This window comes from Coregonus clupeaformis, chromosome 24 (assembly GCF_020615455.1).
Source record: "Coregonus clupeaformis isolate EN_2021a chromosome 24, ASM2061545v1, whole genome shotgun sequence".
NCBI classification, from domain to species: domain Eukaryota; kingdom Metazoa; phylum Chordata; class Actinopteri; order Salmoniformes; family Salmonidae; genus Coregonus; species Coregonus clupeaformis.
The window spans coordinates 8,655,339-8,678,859 of record NC_059215.1 but is presented as its reverse complement, the minus strand read 5'-3'; the positions used below and the strand labels follow the sequence as shown (position 1 = coordinate 8,678,859).

Genomic DNA, 23,521 nt, shown 5'->3' with positions numbered 1-23,521 from the left:
AAGTGTGTGGTAGTGTGCATGCATGTGCGTGTGTATTACTCTTCTGAAGTTTCCTTTTCCCTTATTTATTTTCAAAGTTAATCCCGATTATCTGCAAGAAAGACACTTCACTTCAATGCAGAGTGTGAAAAATATAAATGAATTTGATCCCTTTGATGCTCTATCTGATCTCCCAATTTTACCTCCCTACACTGTGAGGAGAAACCCACTCCAGAACCAGCCTCACCGTCACCCTAGACAGATCAGGAACTGGATGAGTCACACAGCTTTATCAGAAACACCCACACACCTCTCCATGCAGTTCTATCAGAGATAGCTCTCGTTTTACTGAGGGTTTTACCCTCCAGGTGTCAAAAACGGTTTCATGTCTTTTCTGCCATTTAGAACAATACTGGAGCTGAAGGTAAGCCCTGGAAAATGTTTAAAGACTCCAGCCATCCAAGCATTAAACTATTCTCTCTGCTTCCGCACGGCAAGCGGTACCGGAGCAACAAGTCTGACACCAACAGGCTCCTGAACAGTTTTTATCCCCAAGCCATAAGACTGCTAAATAGCTAACAGAATGACTACACAGACTATCTTCATTGACCCTTTTATTTAAATGTTTCACTGACTCAATGCAACACAGGACTCTACACACTCACTCACACACACACACACACACACACACACACCATATTCCTACGGACTACACACACACACACACACTCACATACAATCATCATATATGCTGCTGCTACTCTGTTTATCATACATCTTGATGCCTAATCACCTTACCCCTATCCATATCTACCTCTATCACTCCAGGATCCCTGCACATTGTAAATATGGTATTGGCACTGACCCTGGAACTGATCCTGTATATAGCTTACTTACTTTATTGTGTTCTTATTATTTATATTTCTCGTGTTTTTGTTCTACTTTATTTTATAGTACCACTGATATTGACTACTGCATTGTTCGGAAAGAGCTTGTAAGAAAGGCATGTCACTGTACTTGTGCACGTGACAATAACTTGAAACTTGCTCACCAACAGAAATTAACATAGCATATCAAGCATAAACACATTTTAACCTGTAAAAACAAGTGTCCGGTTGCAAATGGGGCAAATGGGACTTTTTATGACAGCAAGCGACAAGCTGGCTGGCACACTGGCTGACTCATTCAAGTAGCCTAATTTGAAACAGATGGGACTAAACTACATTTCCCATCACCATCTGCTGGTTCTCCATAGCAGTCTTAACTGGCAGCCTCCACACTAGCTCTCCACTCTGTGTTCTCACTAAGGATGAGGCAGATGCATGCTCAAAAGAAGGGGGACAAGAGGGTTTAGCCTGAACTGAGCTATTTGAGACAACTCTTTTCTCTCTGCCCTCCCTCCTCATTAAGTAGTCCCCTCCATGGCACTGGTACTGTTATCTTTACAATGCTAACACCATGGAATGACAGATCCCTCCCCCCATTATAGATAGATAGGCTATGTATGTGTTCATGAATGTGAATCCAATGCACCTCATCTGAACATGTGTTAGACATTCATGGACGGTGATGTTTCTTTTCAAACTGGACAGGTTTATTATATAGAACTCTCTCGGGGTAGAGGAGCGTTGGGAATGAGAAATAAATAAAATAACTATGAGAACAATGGACTTGAGCTACAGCTAGATGTCATAACCATAACTCATGCTGAATAAAAGACAAAAAGGTCAATAAGGATACATTCCTGGACACTGTTATTCTCACAGGATGAGGACACATTATTTTCTAAATATCATAAATTACATTGCATTGCTTCCCTTCCAAACCTGATGTTGCAATTAACAGGAGAGATTGATGAGTTTGGACAATTATCACCCCGTGGAGGAATGCTGGGTCTCCTGTAAAGTGGTTACACAAAGCTCTAACTGTGGCCTGCCCAGATAAACATGACAGGACTGTGGCTTCATTAAGGTCTACAGGCTCTCTGTTTGCCTGCAGAATAAAACCCTCGAGTGCCATCAGTTCCCAGTAATGAGCAGTTTTGGACAATACAGCCCCGCCAGCATCCTCTGTCCGTCTGAGTGGCTGTGCTATACACTGCTGTCTGGTAATCTGTCTAGGAGCTGAGGCTGTCAGGGTAAAGTGCTGGAGTAATGTTATGCTACACTTTTTCATGGAGGAGACGTCTGCATTCTATCTCCCCCTTCCAGAACCTGACTGACGAACCCTGTACCTCTCTATAATGGTCTCCCAGCCTGTGCCACAGGACATTACCCTGAATACACCCACCTCGAGCATATGGGACCCCAAAGGTGCCAATAGGAAGAAATTATTGATTAAATCACACAGCAGTATACACACCAAGCTGTGCTCCTACACACACAGACAGGCACGTGCATACAACACACACACACACTTCAAATGCGTGTGCACTGTGCAGTGCTAGCACCATTCAACCTTGAGATTTTGGCTCCCCTTATCCAACATAAGAATCAGCTTTAGAGGCTGCAGGCGGCAGGCCGTGACAGGTAGGTCTAATATACTGTGAGGCTAAGTAAATTCATCCTGATCTGAGCAGAGGATATAACAGCCTGGTGGTTCCTCAAGGTAGGTCCTATAGGCCTACATACACAGCCAAGGAAGCTTCTCACTGGGATAGATGCTCATGGCCAAACACAGTGCTGAGACTAGAGAGAGAAGGATGAGAGCTGCAGAGCAGTGTGCAGCTTTACAAATGTAATCCATATATAGGTCCTAGAGACACATCCATTGTGAGAGGGGCTCTCTAGTGTCTATGGGCACCATCAACCTGATACAATGACCAGAGGTCAGAGGTCAGGGGGGTGTTAAAGGTCAAAAGCTGAGGAGGGGGTGGGTTAGCTACCAGGTGGGGTTTGGGGTCAGAGTGATGCAGAGAAAACTTTGAGACAGAGGGAGGGAGATGGAAATGGAGAGAGAGAGTGAGAAAAAGATAGAGAGAGCCCTTAGCCACTGTGTTGCCAGGGCCAGCTGGCAGAGTGTGTTGGAGGTAAAATAAAGGTCTGCCACATGGAAAGCGTGCCCAGTCCAAGGCGCCGAGCCTCACATTGGCAAGCTGGCACAGAGGGCTGGGCCTGGGGGTGGAGAGGCCATTCAGAGGGCCTGAACACTAACACAACACCCTCTGAACAGGTGCCACGGGATCTACACTGACACTGGTACACAGCACAATCAATAGTCTCCACCAAACGCCCCAGAGAGTGACTCCCATTTGGTCACCCCAGGCGATGACACACACCACACAGAGTTTGGTTTGATCCCAGCAGCAGGTCCTAACCCACAGCATGGGGGATTTACTGCTCTTATTATCCAGGGTCTCTAGCCATCTCCTCTCACAGAGGGAGAGTCTAGGAAAAGAGCTTAACCCTCTCCAAACAAACAGTTTACATTAAACATGCTAACAGATACAGAAAAAGAACATAGCAACATTAATATACTCCCATAAAACAGCCTATGGAGTTTAAAATGCCACAGAAGATTAGGTCTAACCTTTCAAAGTCTCGGTCAATGAGGTTGGCTAAAGTAGGAAAACATCCTTGGCTTTATACATTTCATTCTCCAATTTCAAGTTAATAAGATGGAAAAGCAAATGTTACATTATTATTAATGGAAAAATATCCTTAAAGAAAGAGAGGTAGGCTACAACATAATTTCTATTAATGGTAGATTGGTAAATTGAAATTAAAATACACTGTGTAAAGAGAATCAATATACTCACAAAAGCTGGCTTCATAGTGGCCATTGGATCCGTGGGGAGCAGGACAGAAAACGAAGTGGGTTGTTAGATGACTACCCTTTCTTCTCAGTCTCTGTCTATGCATCGCCCTCTCTCTCTCTTTCTCCTTCTCTCGATCCCCTCCCATCTGTGGTTCTACTCTAACTGGCCCACACAATGTGCCCCCTGGATTGTCATGTTCAGTCTGATCCTAAGACCGAGACAAACCCGCATTAGCATGGGCTTTAAACACACACACTGTAACAGACCCGCACACGCGCATGCACGCACGCACGCACGCACATACACGTGCGCGCGCGCACACACACACACACACACACACACACACACACACACACACGCACGCACGCACACACTTAAATGCAGAGGTGCAGGCCAAGACCTCATGCAAGTCAAATCTCCTCGTCTGGAAAGTAGAGGCAGGCTGTGTGTGTAAAGAGAAGAGAAGAGGGTGTGAGAAAAGGAGGAGTTAGCAGACCCAGACACACAATGAAATAGCTTTTTTTGGTGTCCTGGGACCCCCTCGTCCACACGTTGTCACACAGCTCAGTAGAGTGTTCCAGAGCAGCCAGCCGTGACCAGCAAGATGGCCGCCCGCAGCCAGGCTGGCTGCTCCTCAGAGCAACAGTAGGGAGGGAGAGACAGCTAAAAGAGGGCTACACTTTCAAAACTGCCCTATTTATAGAGGATATTCGCAGGCTTATAAAAATCTAAAACAAAGGACGGGGAAAGTTATAAAACAATCATATTTTTGCTTAATATTGCTTTCATTTCTTATAAACATTACAGACAGAGTACTTGAGGTTTTCTTGAAAATAGTGTGAGAACAGAGGTTCAGTGAGCTTCACTGCTCCAGAGCAAGAAACTCTGGGATACAGAGCTCATTAATATTAACCTAGCTCCTCTGGGACCACAATAGGTTGAAGAGTACTGCAGGCTTTTGCATATTTTTCTATTTCAATGAAAAAAAATCTTATTTTTTTGTCACATTTTAATGTATGTCTACTTCTTAAAGGCCCAGTGCAGTAAAACATGTGATTTTCCTGTGTAAGAGCTGTTTGAAAAGACCGCCTGATATTTCAGCCTGTTTTGGGGGATGGAGTTTTGGCCTGCCTGATGACATCACCAGGCAGTTAACAAGTTAATAGACCAATAAGAAAAAGAGTTCCAAACCTCTGCCAATAACAGCTAGTTTTCCCCTCCCCACTCAGACCACTTCCAGAGAGTGTATCTTTGCTAAGAAGCAATTTGTTTATTTTTGGCCATTTTAATTGAAAACAATCACAGTAAGGTACTTAATTGTTACCCAGAAAATATTTGATATTGAGATAAAAATGGCTGCATTGTACCTTTAAGAAAACTGTCCATTTGGTGATGAGTCAGGTAAGTCGCTCTGGATAAGAGCGTCTGCTAAATGACTAAAATGTAAAATGTATACTGTAACCCAGGGCAACCCCTCCTGGGTGACAGAGCATCACTGCCCTAGTGACAGTCCACCTACTCCTAATGAAAGAAAAATATATTAACTATTCAATAGACTTTTTAAAAAAAACTATGAATAGTCATGAAGACAAGGACATAAAATAATTCAGAAAATGAACTTTTTCTTGCCAAAGGAAAGAACTTGCATACTGTACTCTCTCTCACACATCACGGATAGGCTACATGCTAATCCGAGTGATGTGTTGAAAGGCAACGTTCGGCTGTTATCTTGAACACTGCAGCTCAGGGTTTCTGCATTAGCGTTCACCTTGGCTGGGTTGTTGAGCAAACGTTCAACTCTCCGGGCTGCTATACCGCAATAAGTGATCCTACCTGACCAGCTGACAGCCTGCAGGCTGAGGGGGTGACAGAGATTGACAGGGAGCCTGTGAATACACAGACAATGAGGCAATAATGGGTGTTGTAGGAACTGAGATCTCTGGTAACCGTCAAACCTTGACATGAAAGGTATGTGAAGAAAAAAAGAGATTGTCTTTTAAACCTTCAAATATGAAGCAATCCTGCCACTACTCATAGGAGGTACAAGTACTCAAAACAGGTCAGGGCACTCAAGAGGTCGCAGTACCTAAATGAGGCCACTACCCTGAATTCAACAGAAGGTCCATCACACAGGAACACAATTCCATCTGCTCTGTGACTAGATCCTGCAACAGGCAAGGGAACACTAGTCTCCAAGCGAAGAACCTTCTGCTTTCCTTTGCTGCTCAGTCTCAACTCCTACATTATGCAACCAGATCCATTGAGGCTATTCTCATTGACAAACATTTAAGGAGAGGCAGTACAACGACATTTCAATTTACACAACATGTACATAAACTTTTCATTTTACATTACATCCTTGCCTTACCTTTCGTTGTGGTTGGCAACATGACATTCTTATTAAGCTCAGTCAATTCAGGAGATCTGCATAACTAACTGTAGACCAGGAAAGAATATCTGCAGGATTATCGCTGGTGCTGCTCTGATCAGTAGGGAGCTGCTGTGGTGTGGTGTCCCCTCCTCCTATCACCACCCAGCTTCATCATGACTTTATCCACAAGCAGCCTCTAGGAAAGGCCGAATCACATCTCCCAGCTCCAGGATTTCATGAGGTGAGGTGTTAAATCAAGCTGTGGGTGATTACAGCGTACAGAGTCGGATCTGACTCCTGTGTCACTCATAATGTAGGCTAACCCCAGTAGCAACAGTATCATCAGGAGGGTATAAAGTAGTCTCATATTGCTGAAAGTTTCAGCAGGGGAATTAAAGATTCAAGCAGGCAAGCTGTTCCAATCTGGTGACCCCATTACCCACTTGGGACTGACTGCTCTACAACAGAGAGAAGAACCACACTGATAACAATAACACTGTGCCTGCAGGAGGGGACTGGAATGACAGAGCACTTTGAGGTAATGGGACAAAGTTAATTCTGTGCAACTTCTAATGGACTGTTTTTGATTTGAAGTAATTGATATTGGAAAACAATGCATATATTTAGAGGGTGAACGCTGAATGACCTTGAAGACAGCTGTGACACAGACGTATTCATGAAATTCACAGAATAACATTTAAACAGTAGCTTCACGAAAGTAATTTAATAAGTTTAGTATGTCTTACAGTTGTACAAACAGAATGTTATGACTGGAGTCTCGATTAGAAAGTGAAACAGTCTGTTCTCTTCAATTTATCTCCCCCTCCTCTCTCTCTCATTGTCAGTGTTTATTTTTATTTATTTTATTTCACCTTTATTTAACCAGGTAAACCAGTTGAGAACAAGTTCTCATTTACAACTGCGACCTGGCCAAGATAAAGCAAAGCAGTGCGATAAAAACAACAACACAGAGTTACATATGGGGTAAAACAAAACAAAGTCAAAAATACAACAGAAATACATATATATACAGTGTGTGCAAATGTAGCAAGTTATGGAGGTAAGGCAATAAATAGGCTATAGTGCAAAATAATTACAATTAGTATTAACACTGGAATGATAGATGTGCAAGAGATTATGTGCAAATAGAGATACTGGGGTACAAATGAGCAAAATAAATAACAATATAGGGATGAGGTAGTTGGGCGGGCTAATTTCAGATGGGCTGTGTACAGGTGCAGTGATCGGTAAGGTGCTCTGACAACTGATGCTTAAAGTTAGTGAGGGAGATAAGTGTCTCCAGCTTCAGAGATTTTTGCAATTTGTTCCAGTCATTGGCAGCAGAGAACTGGAAGGAATTGCGGCCAAAGGAGGTGTTGGCTTTGGGGATGACCAGTGAGATATACCTGCTGGAGCGCAGACTACGGGTGGGTGTTGCTATGGTGACCAATGAGCTAAGATAAGGCGGGATTTGCCTAGCAGTGATTTATAGATGGCCTGGAGCCAGTGGGTTTGGCGACGAATATGTAGTGAGGACCAGCCAACCAGAGCGTACAGGTCACAGTGGTGGGTATTATATGGGGCTTTGGAGACAAAACGGATGGCACTGTGATAGACTACATCCAATTTGCTGAGTAGAGTGTTGGAGGCTATTTTGTAAATGACATCGCCGAAGTCAAGGATCGGTAGGATAGTCAGTTTTACGAGGGCATGTTTGGCAGCATGAGTGAAGGAGGCTTTGTTGCGAAATAGGAAACCGATTCTAGATTTAACTTTGGATTGGAGATTCTTAATGTGAGTCTGGAAGGAGAGTTTACAGTCTAACCAGACACCTAGATATTTGTAGTTGTCCACATACTCTAGGTCAGACCCGTCGAGAGTAGTGATTCTAGTCGGGTGGGCGGGTGCAAGCAGCGTTCGGTTGAAGAGCATGCATTTAGTTTTACTAGTGTTTAAGAGCAGTTGGAGGCTACTGAAGGAGTGTTGTATGGCATTGAAGCTCGTTTGGAGGTTTGTTAACACAGTGTCCAATGAAGGGCGAGATGTATACAAAATGGTGTCGTCTGCGTAGAGGTGGATCTGAGAGTCACCAGCAGCAAGAGCGATGTCATTGATATACACAGAGAAAAGAGTCGGCCCAAGAATTGAACCCTGTGGCACCCCCATAGAGACTGCCATAGGTCCAGACAACAGGCCCTCCGATTTGACACATTGAACTCTATCTGAGAAGTAGTTGGTGAACCAGGCGAGGCAGTCATTTGAGAAACCAAGGCTATTTAGTCTGCCAATAAGAATGCGGTGGTTGACAGAGTCGAAAGCCTTGGCCAGGTCAATGAAAACGGCTGCACAGTACTGTCTATTATCGATCGCGGTTATAATATCGTTTAGGACCTTGAGCGTGGCTGAAGTGCACCCATGACCAGCTCGGAACCGGATTGCATAGCGGAGAAGGTACGGTGGGATTCGAAATGGTCGGTGATCTGTTTGTTGACTTGGCTTTCAAAAACTTTTGAAGGGCAGGATGGATATGGGTCTGTAACAGTTTGGATCTAGAGTGTCACCCCCTTTGAAGAGGGGGATGACCGCGGCAGCTTTCCAATCTCTGGGGATCTCAGACGTTACGAAAGAGAGGTTGAACAGGCTAGTAATAGGGGTTGCGACAATTTCGGCGGCTAGTTTTAGAAAGAAAGGGTCCAGATTGTCTAGCCCAGATGATTTGTAGGGGTCCAGATTTTGCAGCTCTTTCAGAACATCAGCTGTCTGGATTTGTGTGAAGGAGAAGCGGGGGGGGCATGGGCAAGTTGCAGCGGAGGGTGCAGAGCTGGTGGCCAGGGTAGTGGTAGCCAGGTGGAAAGCATGGCCAGCCGTAGCAAAATGCTTGTTGAAATTCTCGATTATTGTAGATTTATCGGTGGTGATAGTGTTTCCTAGCCTCAGTGCAGTGGGCAGCTGGGAGGAAGTGCTCTTATTTTCCATGGACTTTACAGTGTCCCAAAACTTTTTGGAGTTAGTGCTACAGGATGCAAATTTCTGTTTGAAAAAGTTAGCCTTTGCTTTCCTAACTGCTTGTGTATATTGGTTCCTAACTTCCCTGAAAAGTTGCATATCGCGGGGGCTATTTGATGCTAATGCAGTACGCCACAGGATGTTTTTGTGCTGGTCAAGGGCAGTCAAGTCTGAGGAGAACCAGGGGCTATATCTGTTCTTAGTTCTGTATTTTTTGAATGGGGCATGTTTATTTAAGATTGAGAGGAAATTACTTTTAAAGAACAACCAGGCATCCTCTACTGACGGAATGAGATCTATATCCATCCAGGATACCTGGGCCAGGTCAATTAGGAAGGCCTGCTCGCTGAAGTGTTTTTGGGAGCGTTTGACAGTGATGAGGGGTGGTCGTTTGACCGCGGACCCGTTACGGACGCAGGCAATAAGGCAGTGATCGCTGAGATCCTGGTTGAAGACAGCGGAGGTGTATTTAGAGGGTAAGTTAGTCAGGATGATATCTATGAGGGTACCCATGTTTACGGATTTAGGGTTGTACCTGGTAGGTTCGTTGATAATTTGTGTGAGATTGAGGGCATCTAGTTTAGATTGTAGGATGGCCGGGGTGTTAAGCATATCCCAATTTAGGTCACCAAGCAGTACGAACTCTGAGGATAGATGGGGGCAATCAATTCACATATGGTGTCCAGGGCACAGCTGGGGGCTGAGGGGGGTCTGTAGCAAGCGGCAACAGTGAGATATTTATTTCTGGAAAGGTGGATTTTTAGAAGTAGAAGCTCAAACTGTTTGGGCACAGACCTGGATAGTATGATAGAGCTCTGCAGGCTATCTCTACAGTAGATTGCAACTCCACCCCCTTTGGCAGTTCTATCTAGACGGAAAATGTTATAGTTGGGGATGGAAATTTCAGAATTTTTGGTGGCCTTCCTAAGCCAGGATTCAGACACTGCTAGAACATCAGGGTTGGCGAGTGTGCTAACGCAGTGAATAACTCAAACTTAGGAAGGAGGCTTCTGATATTTATGTGCAGAAAACCAAGACTTTTACGGTTACAGAAGTCAACAAATGATAGCTCCTGGGGAGTAGGAGTGATACTGGGGGCTGCAGGGCCTGGGTTAGCCTCTACATCACCAGAGGAACAGAGGAGGACTAGAATAAGGATACGACTAAAGGCTTTAAGAACTGGTCTTCTAGTGCGTTGGGTACATAGAATAAAGGGGGCAGTTCTCCGGGCGTTGTAGGAAAGATTCAGGGCATTATGTACAGAAAAGGATATGGAAGGATATGAGTACAGTTCAGGTAACCCTAAGCGTTGGGTAACAATGAAAGAGATAGCGTCACTGGAGGCACCGATTGAGCCGATTGAGCCGGTCTCGGCATGTATGGGGGGTGGAACAAAGGAACTATTTGAGGCAGTTTGAGAGGGACTAGGGGTTCTACAGTGAAATTGTATAATAAGAACTAACCCAGACAGCAATAGGCAAGGCATAATTGACATGGGAGAGAGGCATAAAGCAGTCACAGGTGTTATTAGAGAGAGCTAAGACAACAACTGGAAATAGCGATAACGTTTGGGCTAAGGCTAAACAGAATAAACAGGACAGGGTACCGTGTAAAGGCATCAGCTGTGCAGCTGAGTGATCATATGGTCCAGTGAACAGCAATATGTGAGTCCGAGAGCAGTTCAAATTGGTGCTTCAGCACAGCTAGCAGGGAGCACAGTTGTAGTTTGCGTGTGCTAGCGGGCCGGGGCTGGCAGATGGATCTTCGTGGTCGTCGCAACGGGAAGCCTGTTGAAACCACATCAGAATATTTCGTCGGCAGACCAGTCGTGTTGGATCGGCGGGGCTCAGTGTCAACACTAGGAGGTCCCGTCCGGTTGACAGAGAGGTAGATAGCCGGGAGATGGGCCTGAGGCTAGCTCAAGGCTAACTGGTGCTTGCTATAGGGCAATGGTAATCAGCCAACAACAGGTTGCAGCTAGCTAGCTGGTTGCGATGATCCGGCGCTAGGGTCCAGTGATTCCGGCAGAAAGTCCAATAAGTTCTGGGTCGATAGCACGCTGGGTCGATAGCACGCTGTGCAGACTGGCCGACGAATTGTCCAGGCTAGAGCTAGAGCTGGCTGGTGGATAGTGTAGGCCACGGACAGTGGTGAAGACGCTAACGGTGACTAAAAACAGGTAGCCACTATTTTCAGCTTACGGTTCTTGATGAAAGTTATAAAGAAATAGTAGAATCCTTTCCACGTTGGGTGAGGCGGGTTGCAGGAAAGTATATTTAGTTAAAGAATGAAAAGTAAAAATTGAGAAATATATACAAAATAGACAAAAAAACAAGAAACGGGATATTTACACAGGGACAATGAATAAAAGCGACCGCACTGCTACGCCATCTTGGTTTCACATTTGAAAGTGTAATAGCCAACACAGCAGACCCCCCCACAGCAAAATCACAGTCTACTTGAACAGAGCAATACTGAATGATGAGACATCCAAGCATACTATTAAAGACATGCTATATATAGAAGGAAAGTAGTGTAGAAATCGAATACTTTTTTGGGGGCAACAACAAATTAAATCCCTTTTACACAACTTCCGGGACAAAACGTATCACTGCAATAGTGAAGGTGTAAACTTGTCAGTAAAAGCCTAAACAGTATATTTGACCATTCAGCTTCCCTAACACCAAATTGAGCAGAATTGGGACGATACTCGCTAATGATCAAAATCCAGAAAAGACAACCACATAAAAGATTTGCGATTCCCAAACCTTCCATAACAAAGCCATCACCTACAGAAAGATTAACCTAGAGAAGAGTTCCCTCAGCAAGCTGGTCCTGGGGCTATGTTCACAAACACAAACAGACCCCACAGAGCCCCAGGACAGCAACACAATTAGACCCAACCAATCATGAGAAAACTGAAAGATAATTACTTAACTAAGCAAACTGGAATGCTATTTGGCCCTAAACAGAGAGTACACAGTGGCAGAATACCCGACCACCGTGACTGACCCAAAATTAAGGAAAGCTTTGACTTAACTCCCATATTTATTAAATCAAATCAAATTGTATTTGTCACATGCGCCAAATACAACAGGTGTAGACCTTACAGTGAAATGCTTACTTACAAGCCCTTAACCAACAATGCAGTTTTAAGAAAGAAAACCCCCCAAAAATAACAAAAAAATAACAATTTAAAATAATACGAAATAAAAGTAACAAATAATTAAAGAGCAGCAGTAAAAATAACAATAGCGAGGCTATATACAGGGGGTACCGGTACCGAGTATTAGATGAAATACCACAGAGTACTTCAACTATTTGCACATTATTACAACACTGTACATAGCCAGTAATATAACATTTTAAATGTCTCTATTCTTTTGAAACTGTTTGCTGTTAATTTGATTGTTTATTTCCTATTCCACTTGCTTTGACAATACAAACATGTTTCCCATGCCAATAAATTGTATATAAATAAATAAATTCCCTTTGAATTGAATTTAATAGCCTTTTGTAGCTATAAAATAGGTGAGTGTGTTGAGGGGAGGCGTCAAAGGCTCAAATAAACAGGCAATCGAGATAATGATCTGTGGTTCAGTTCCCTGAGTGGTGGTGCGTGTCACACTCACTGACTGTCCCTCTACTTCCTCTCTACAGCAGTCATCAGATTTTACATTTACATTTACATTTTAGTCATTTAGCAGACGCTCTTATCCAGAGCGACTTACAGTTAGTGAGTGCATACATTTTTCATACTGGCCCCCCGTGGGAATCGAACCCACAACCCTGGCGTTGCAAGCGCCATGCTCTACCAACTGAGCTACAGGAGGCCCTACTTGCATTAAATGTGTGACAGAAATGCTAAAAGGTTAGCAACTGAAACAGTAGACAACAAAACTAAAGCATTGGACTGCTGCTGTCTGACCTTGTCCATTGCTTACAGGATAAGGTAAACCAATGTCATTTTGTAATTTGGGTGAACTATCCCTTTAAAAAAATCATTATCAATAAAATCAGCTAAAGCAGCACCATCTAGTGGTCAGAACCGGATAATATCAGGATGAGACATAAACCTAAACAACTTCAAATACTACTTCTACACATTAAGCCTACATAGGACGAACAAACAATACTCCGAGCCGCAGCTCCATACTACTTGTCAGACATAGAGAACTGATACTATATACTTGTTGTTGGGGTGGTATTGGCATGGGGTGTCCCTGGGTGGCGTTTGACCATATCTTTGGATTTCTCAAGTCTAAATCATTGTTCAAAACAAAGTTTGGTCCAAATCGGGTGTTAGGTACTATATTTATTGAATATTATATAAATCCTATAAATTAGAAATGGCCAATCTGGGTGCTATCAATTAGCTTAATTTCTCAGAGATCAAATTATATTTCAACAAAATGTTGCAGGAATGCTAATCTTATGTTTCTAAAAACAGAAACTACTTCAGAACAATCTGAGATGGTGGGTGTCAATCTTCTTTCTTGTGCTTTTTGAGGTGGAATGACCCAGTAGTCACAAACCACAGTTGTGTCACCTGCTACTGTCCTCCCTTCCACTGACATACTGTTATATTCAGCTCACAACTGTTTTCTTTGTTGCATGGTGGTCAACGCAAGAGTGTAAAAACAGTCTGGACAACCCCTCCCTCTCCTTGTCTCACTTCTCTCTCTCTCCAGTTAATGTCACCTCTCCTGGCTCTTACTGACACCTACCCATGAGACCCTTCTTTTTCCATTTACTGTAACCAGCCCTCTCACCCACTGAGCACCAACCGACACCGGACGTCCACGGACGTTGAAAAGTAGTTCAAATTTGGTCAGTCCAAATCTGAACCAATCATAAGACGTCTGCTGTTTCACATGTTTGGACAGCACAGTACAGTAAAGTAGAGTTTGTCAGTACAATATAGTACTGTACAATAGAGTAGAGTATAGTACAGTAGAGCACACTAGAGTACAGTACAGCAATTTACTGTATTGTAGTGTTCTGAACTATACTCTACTGTGCTTTGCTGTACTCTACTGTAATGTCCAAACTTGTGAAACAGACATCTATGATTCTTACAGATTTGGTGCGGTCTGGACCAACCAAATTTGGTCATGTTTGGGGGGGGCTCATTAGAATAATAGTGAATGTATAGAATAATACCCAAACATGCAAAGGAGGATATTGCATTTTTCTACCTTTGTGTATCACAACTATACTACTGGGGCTGAGTCTGAGTTGTGTGTCCGAAATGACACCCCTATTCCCTAGGCCTTTACAGAGCGTTGGCCAAAAGTATTGCATTATATAGGGAATAAGGTGCTAATTTGGATACAGCCATAGCCTAGCTCTTGTTATCATTCCTCTCAGCTGAGGTGAAGGTGGGACACAAATGGTTCTACTCGGGGTTGATTATCAATTATTTTGGCTGATCAAACAAAAACACAATTCTCTCCTGCTCCACCACCCCTCTTGGAGAGGTCAGGGAGAGTCATCTAAAAGCATACTGCTGTGTAGGACACTCAAGGTTAGGCACACAGGCAGGCTCTGCTCTGGCCACCTGCATACTAACCACAGAGATGAGAAATAAAGATATCGACCCCCATCTCTCCGGTTATCACGAGTCCCAGTGCCTGTTGGTATAGGGTTGTGTACACCGACTTACAGCAGAGCAACATGATCTGGTCACTATGGACAGCCTGTTACTTGAGCCCCTGGCTGACACTCTCTGCTTGCCATCACAAATGAATGCATCATGGCTCATTCTGCCACAGACATAATAGGGGAATGGAGTCATTACACCACCAGTTTGCAGACAAATCATTAAAATAGCGGATCACTAAACGGAGGGATGATTTAAGCTCCCTCTCTCTCTCCCTCTCTCCCTCTCTCCCTCTCTCCCTCCCCTCTCCTCTCCCTCTCCTCTCTCCCTCTCTCCCTCTCTCCCTCTCTCCCTCTCTCCCTCTCTCCCTCTCTCCCTCTCCCCTCCCTCTCTCCCTCTCCCTCTCTCCCTCTCTCCCTCCCTCCCTCCCTCTCTCTAATGGCTTGATATATAAAATTAAGAATATTATCTTCTCACTACTGTGATAGACCAGGTTGGGTTCATTTCAGCAGGGTTATTACACAGTTTAGGGGCAGAAAATTGCAGATATGAATGATTTCCTGACAGGGAGAAAACTTGGCTAAAGAGAGGGGTGTGTGTGGATCTCACTCATGCATGCCTAATGTTCCTGAGTCTCTCCGCTCCATGATGTCATTCTACTGTACAGCTTAACCCCTTGATTACTAGTCTAGACAACAGCTACATGAGGAGGCCTATAATGTGACCATGTAGTGTACTTTCACCTGTAACACTATATGACGATGGTATAGAACTCATCCCTGAGAACTCACCCAGGTGAGTGGATAAACTATGAATACAGAAAACCACATTATAACATAAGACCAACGGAACAGTAAAGCAAGGGTCTTACCTCGTCCCATTCAGAGGCGAAAGAGGGAGACTTCTCCAGCCGCTTCTTGGCTGCGCTGCAGTTGGAGACGGACTCACTCCGGCTGCCCAGCCCTCCCTCCTCCTCGCTAGGCGGCGATACCAGCAGGTCCGAGTCCGACTTGGAGAGGCTGCGGGCCAGCTTCAGGTCCCCAGGGGGACGCATCCTGCCAGCAGGCACAGCCCCAGACCCAAAGTCCCTCACCCTGTCTCTGTCTCTGGGCACCCCCTTGTACACAGTGGCATAGATGGCTTTGGGGTCACAGTCTGTCAGGATGGCAGCCATGTTGATGTTTGGAGGAGGCAGAGGCGGAGTTTCTGTTGTTTTGGTGGGTACCGTTGGAGCTGGCGCCGGCTGTTGGCCTTGGCTGGACTGTGCCAGTACTCCACCTGGCAGCCTGCTGAGGGGCTCCTCCCGACAGTCAAAGACAGGCGAGGATCCGTGCAGGAGGCCTGTGAACACTTCAGGTACTGTGACCAGGTCCTGGCCGAGCAGGGAGTTATCTGCAGAGTAGAGAGGGGACAAGGAGGGTTAGGGGGAGAGACTAAAGAAGAGGGAGCAGGGAGTGGTGCGTCAGGGCAGGCAGGAGGCCGGACTGAGACTGAGACGAGATATCTAGCAACACCACCCCAGAAACAGATCAGTGATTGTTTTCAAATGGGCATGAGAGAGGGAAAGAGAGAGAGAGGGAGAGAGAGAGAGAGGGAGAGAGAGACGGACCTACAGAATGCTGTCCGAAGCACTGGAAGACAGAGAATTCCAATCCCAGCTTGCAGCCATCTCTCTGAGTGTTTGGAAGTTTGTTACATTACTAAATGCTCTGCCGTTTCTTTTCACTCCTCCATCCCTGCCTGTCTCTGTGTGTGTCTCAATCCCTATGAGCTAACCAGCAGCAGCCCCTGTATGAGGTCAGGTTCCACAGAAAAGATACAGCACTGAGGAATCCCCACAGGAAATCAGCAAAGGAAGAAACCCGATAGGATAAAGACAACAAGCATACTGCACAAACTGTGCACACGCGCACACACACACACACACTATAAAACACATATAGACACAGACAGAGAAACACGAGAACAAACAGAAACTTACTTCCTCCGCCTTGAGCTACAGCATGAAAACAATCCCTGCTTACAGATTCTGTACAGCCGATCCAGTTGAAAACAATACGCTTTTCCCCTCACAAAAACAGGCCCTCTTTCTCTCCCCCTCTCTCTCTCTCTCGAAGGAGACACTGACACCCAAGCCTGCTTTTCGACCACAGGATGAGAGTTGAGCCAGGTTGTGCCTCTGTTCCCCTTCTGCCTGGCAAGCTCCCCCCTCTGTCCCTCCCTGCTAATACTTCTCCCTGAGCCGGAGCTGTGTAAACCGAAGCTATGTAGAGCTGTAGCTGTGTGAGCTCTCTGCCTGCCTGTCCCGACTCACTAGCCGCTGACTGCATCTCCAGGATGGAAACTCTGGGATCACTCCATCCACTCAACAGTCTCTCTCAGCCACAATCCGGATAATTAGGCGTCTGACACACGGTTAACGTGTGTGTGTTGGAGGGGGGATGTTCTGTGCCGTGCTGCTTTGTTTATGTGTGTGTGTGTGTGTGCGCGTGCTCTCATTGCCACTCTGCCAACCCGGTGAGAGGGTCGTGGTGTTTGGTGACAGGGAAACTGGGCCAGTGTCAGTGACGTCACTGCGGGGCAGTGACCCATTCTGTGTGTATTAGTTTGTCCTTCAGAGCAGAGGACAGCTACAAAAAGACTGCAGTTACACCAAGCATTCTACTGAAGAAACAGCTTTAGTTAAGCTCTCTCTCAACAGGACATAAGGTTGCCAATACCATTCAAACAGCTCTCAAAAGGATATATTAAACTCTAAAAAGAGCTCCATTAGAGATGCATATCTGTCCAGGGGAAACAGTAACAGTTACTCCACCCTGTATGTCAGCTGGGTAGTGATAAATACAGTTCAACTAGGAGCTGGTACACTATGCGCTATACGCACTGTTTAGCTTACAGGCCATATGCAGTGAGGCAGAGTACCAACGCCCTGTGCCCATCTACACTCAGCTGCCTGCTACTCAATTTGGAAAGATATGTGTGCCAGTGTGTGTGTATAAACACATGGAGAGACCACAGCCACCCTGTCCTTGGCAGCTGGAGATGAGCGAATCCAACAATCCCCCAGTGTGTTAACCCTTTCCTGAACGTCCTGGACCCAGTCTACTACAACCATGATTCAACTGGGGCTGGAAACACTTTGAGACAGTCAGTAACCCCAATGAGAGACATACGGATATTTACACTGCTTTTATGGAGGGATGAGGTCACTGGTTAGAGAACGTGTGTGTGTGTGTGTGTGTGTGTGTGTGTGTGTGTGTGTGTGTGTGTGTGTGTGTGTGTGTGTGTGTGTGTTTCATTTGGTGGCCTTGTGAGCTGCGAGTTTTACAAGTGATGTCAAGTTAATTCTACAGTTAATGCTGTATTGATGTCACAGAGAGACAGTATGTAGGCCAATTTATTTACAGCCCCTGGGGAAATTGCTTTTCTGTACTCAGATTGGAGAGCACTTTTAGCTCTGTATGTCATGTGTTAGAATTAAATGTAAAACTACAGGCACAAAACTATTGATATTCCGACCTCAATCTTAATGGAAAAGTAAAAATTATTCAATTGACGTTATTTGTTAGTGGGGAACCTTTATGTATGTGTGTGTATATGTGATAGAGATTCCGTTCCATGATCTCGCCATCACGGTTGACAACTCCGTTGTGTCCTCCTCCCAGAGTGCGAAGAGCCTTGGCGTGACCCTGGACAACACCCTGTCGTTCTCCGCTAACATCAAGACGGTGACCCGATCCTGTAGGTTCATGCTCTACAACATTCGGAGAGTACGACCCTGCCTTACACAGGAAGCGGCACAGGTCCTAATCCAGGCACTTGTCATCTCCCGTCTGGATTACTGCAACTCGCTGTTGGCTGGGCTCCCTGCCTGTGCCATTAAACCCCTACAACTCATCCAGAATGCCGCAGCCCGTCTGGTGTTCAACCTTCCCAAGTTCTCTCACGTCACCCCGCTCCTCCGCACACTCCACTGGCTTCCAGTTGAACCTCGCATCTGCTACAAGACCATGGTGCTTGCCTACGGAGCTGTGAGGGGAACGGCACCTCCGTACCTTCAGGCTCTGATCAGTCCCTACACCCAAATGAGGGCATTGCGTTCATCCACCTCTGGCCTGCTGGCTCCCCTACCTCTGCGGAAGCACAGTTCCCGCTCAGCCCAGTCAAAACTGTTCGCTGCTCTGGCACCCCAATGGTGGAACAAGCTCCCTCACGACGCCAGGACAGCGGAGTCACTCACCACCTTCCGGAAACATTTGAAACCCCACCTCTTTAAGGAATACCTGGGATAGGATAAAGTAATCATTCTACCCCCAAAAAAAAAAAAAAAAAACTTTGTAAAGTGGTTATCCCACTGGCTATAAGGTGAATGCACCAATTTGTAAGTCGCTCTGGATAAGAGCGTCTGCTAAATGACGTAAATGTAAATGTAATAGAGACTGAGAAGGACAGCACTTTGTAATGGACATTGTTGAGAGGCTAGTTAAGGATCATATCACCTCTACCTTACCTGACACCCTAGACCCACTTCAATTTGCTTACCGCCCCAATAGATCCACAGACAACGCAATCGCCATCACACTGCACACTGCCCTATCCCATCTGGACAAGAGGAATACCTATGTAAGAATGCTGTTCATTGACTATAGCTCAGCATTCAACACCATAGTACTCTCGGAGCTCATCATTAAGCTCTGGGTCTTAACCCCGCCCTGTGCAACTGGGTCCTGGACTTCCTGACGGGCCGCCCCCAGGTAGTGAAGTTAGGAAACAACACCATTTCGCTGATCCTCAACAATGGGGCCCCACAAGGGTGCGTGCTCAGCCCCCTCCTGTACTCCCTGTTCACCCATGACTGCGTGGCCACGCACGCCTCCAACACAATCATCAAGTTTTCAGACACACAACAGTAGTAGGCCTGATTACCAACAATGACAAGACAGCCTACAGGGAGGAGGTGAGGGCCCTGGGAGTGTGGTGCCAGGAAAATAATCTCTCATTCAACGTCAACAAAACAAAGGAGCTGATCGTGGACTTCAGGAAACAGCAGAGGGAGCACGCCGCCCCTTTCCACATCGACAGGACCGCAGTGGAGAAGGTGGAAAGCTTCAAGTTACTCGGTGTACACATCACTGACGATCTGAAATGGTCCACCCACGCAGACAGTGTGGTGAAGAAGGTGCAACAGCGCCTCTTCAACCTCAGGAGGCTGAAGAAATTTGGCTTGGCACCTAAAACCCTCAAACTTTTAGAGATGCACAATTGAGGGCATCCTGACCGGCTGTATCACCGCCTGGTACGGCAACTGCACCGCCCGTAACCGCAGGGCTCTCCAGAGGATGGTGTGGTCTGCCCAACACATCACCGGGGGCAAACTACCTGCCCTCCAGGACACCTACAGCAGCCGATGTCACCGGATGGCCAAATAGATCATCAAGGACAACAACCACCCGAGCCACTGCCTGTTCACCCCGCTATCATCCAGAAGGCGAAGTCAGTACAGTTGCATCAAAGCTGGGACCGAGAGACTGAAAAACAGCTTCTATCTCAAGGCCATCAGACTGTTAAATAGCCATCACTAGGCGGCTTCCACCCGGTTACGTAACCCTGCACCTTAGAGGCTGCTGCCCTATGTACATAGACATGAAATCACTGGCCACATTAATAATGGAACACTAGTCACTTTAATAATGTTTAAATATTTCTGCTTTACTCATCTCATATGTATATACTGTATTCTATTCTACTGTATTTTAGTCTATGCCACTCTGACATTGCTCGTCCTAATATTGATATATTTCTTAATTCCATTCTTTTACTTTTAGATTGTGTGTATTATGTGTATTGTTGTGATTTGTTAGATACTACTGCACTGTTGGAGCTAGAAACACAAGCATTTCGCTACACCCACAATACCATCTGCTAAACATGTGTATGTGACCAATAAAATTGGATTTGATTTGATGTTAAACTGACACACACATTGATTCGTCTGTTTGGGTGCTGGAGAACATCCCAATTCTAATCATTCACTATTGGCCAAGTGCAAGGCCAGGATGGGCAGTGTGCTGCACTCTCCACAGGTCCCCACAGCAGGCAGAAACCACTAAACACCGCTGTGGTTCTCACTACAGTCAAGCTAGCAAATAGATATGCCCTGAGAATTTAGCAGGCTATCATCTATCTAGTGATGCTAGCCTCTCCTGTATGGGTTCACTCTGGCCAAGGCCACATAACCTGATAGTCAGAAGATATTATGTCTATGGCAGATAACTTTATCACTATTCAGTATGTGAAATCTCTTCAGCACCCAATTTACTCCGTGGGTGAGAGTAGTGCACTATGTGTGGTTAGATGCCTGTGAAACAGGAGGCATGTGGAATCTGTTGGGCATCCTCTGTGATTCCTTCCTGCTGAGGAAGGCAGAATGTGTGTGACAGGTGCTCTGCTCCCTCTCTGCTGCTGCTGCTGACAGGGCATGTCTCCATCACACACACACACACAGCCTCGATGGGGAGGGGGAGAGATGTGACGGGGCGGGGGCAGTAGCAGGGAGTGTGAGCAGGGCCCTAATCCCAATCCCTGAGAGGCAGCTGCTTTCAGATGGTAATGGGGAGGGACTGGGCCCACCTGTTTCTATTAGAGTCCCCAAACAGCACACATCTCTATCAGATACAGTCCCCAAACAGCACACATCTCTATCACAGACAGTCCCCAAACATCTCCATCACAGACACAGTCCCCAAACAGCACACATCTCTATCACAGACACAGTCCCCAAACAGCACACATCTCTATCACAGACACAGTCCCCAAACAGCACACATCTCCATCACAGACACAGTCCCCAAACAGCACACATCTCTATCACAGACACAGTCCCCAAACAGCACACATCTCTATCACAGACACAGTCCCCAAACAGCACACATCTATATCACAGACACAGCCCCCAAACAGCACACATCTCTATCACAGACACAGTCCCCAAACAGCACACATCTCCATCACAGACACAGTCCCCAAACAGCACACATCTCCATCACAGACACAGTCCCCAAACAGCACACATCTCCATCACAGACACAGTCCCCAAACAGCACACATCTCAATCATAGACACAGTCCCCAAACAGCACACATCTCTATCACAGACACAGTCCCCAAACAGCACACATCTCCATCACAGACACAGTCCCCAAACAGCACACATCTCTATCACAGACACAGTCCACAAACAGCACACATCTCTATCACAGACACAGCATGCTTAGCTATGTGTCGCTATGCGTCTGTGTTGTCTGCATGATTATGCCCTGCTTGGATATGCATGCGTCTTCTATGGTGTTCGTATGAGAGAACCGGCGAACGTAGCAAGATAAACAAAGAACTAGACAGCAAGAGGGAAGGGGATGAGATATAAATTGTCCCATCTCCAACCAATGCACAAAGTGTGCTATGTTGCATTTCTAGTACTGTATTACTGTAAGTAGGCTTGGGGTTCTTAGATAGGAACACAGTGTATGGTCAAATCTGATCAAGAATTCTGTTCCATGTGACAAACCCAATTAGTTTTCTTCAGCTGGCTTGCCAGAGAATGTAATTCAGCCTGATCTAAACAATCCTAATCCAGACCCGGAGCTGCTGTGCCTCTGGAATGCCAATCATACATTCCCAGGCAGCACTAATCCAACCCTACCAATCTCACTCTGCAGTCAGATGCTAATGTATTTCTTACATTACAGTTACAGTGACATACATGGGTTATGTTTGGCCAAGTTCCTCAAGCAAATTGCCTCTCTCCTTTGGCTCCTCAGAGTCAGAGAAGAGCATAGAGTTGCTCATGACCCGGTAGCTGTAACTAGAGTATAGCAGTGAGAAATCGGGGACCATGGGGGATAGAAGGTTGTTGGATTGGAGCACATTTAACAAATCTGATCTAACAAAAAGGATGTTCGTCAAATCCGTCATGATTGATGTATTGTAACAGACCCACAATGTGGTTTCTAAAGTCCCATTTGGATATATTAGGCTGTTTCGCTGCATAACATTTAGAAGTTGTCCCTTTTGAGGTTTAGAAGAAGTGACTGCGAAATGCTAACACGTGTTCGTATAAGCTGATAGCCTTAGCGAAATCAGTGGTGGTAGTCAAAGTCGTTTTTAACTGTAATGCAGTTTATTGGTGACAATGACATGAACATGTATTGGGGTTGGCATCCATATATTATACTCTGATTTTTACCTGAACAGTGTGAAATACACATATAAACAACAGACTAAATGTAGGATAATTTTGCTGGGTGGCAATGAGGAGATTCGGGATCTTTCCCTAACGGCATCTTTCCCCCGCACGTTTCCAATGCATTTCTGTGGTTTTGGTTGAGTTCCATTGTCTGCTTTACTAATGTTCCCTTACATTTTTTCAAGCACTGAGCAAATTTCAGGTCTGCTGAGCTCAAACTTGAACATTGTGAAAATTCTGTGCAACCTCTGGCTCGCGTTTATTGTGAACAGTTAGGCTGTACCCGCTTTAAGTTACACTTATAACAGTGGCCAAGTAGGCTACTGTGACTATTTGATCATAATGTAGGCCTATCATAGTGGCCTACCATCAAAAACAACGGAGAAAAGGCATCCCATAATATTTTTACATGGAAATAGCTGTTCTATCATTCAGCCTACAGTAGCAGCCAATGTGTGGTGTTCAATGTAGGCCTACATTCCGTGAAACTTTTGAAAAAAATATTCTGGGCTTGACATTAACCTGTTTATCCACTTGTTCTTCAGACAACGATGTGGCTGAAAAT

General features: G+C 45.4%; 1 protein-coding gene across 8 annotated transcripts in view; it reads right to left on the bottom strand.

The window, feature by feature from the left end:
• Nucleotides 1-23,521, bottom strand: part of LOC121538479 (ankyrin repeat and SAM domain-containing protein 1A-like) — a 117,716-nt gene that overhangs the window by 44,766 nt on the left and 49,429 nt on the right. For 7 of the 8 annotated variants that reach the window (XM_045207023.1, XM_045207021.1, XM_045207025.1 and 4 more), the window contains one exon: nucleotides 15,587-16,107. In XM_045207023.1, the coding sequence (XP_045062958.1) occupies nucleotides 15,587-16,107 (521 nt within the window). Of the gene's footprint in view, nucleotides 1-3,736; nucleotides 3,982-15,586; nucleotides 16,108-23,521 lie in introns of those variants that run through there. The other variant, XM_045207027.1, reaches the window with a different exon arrangement.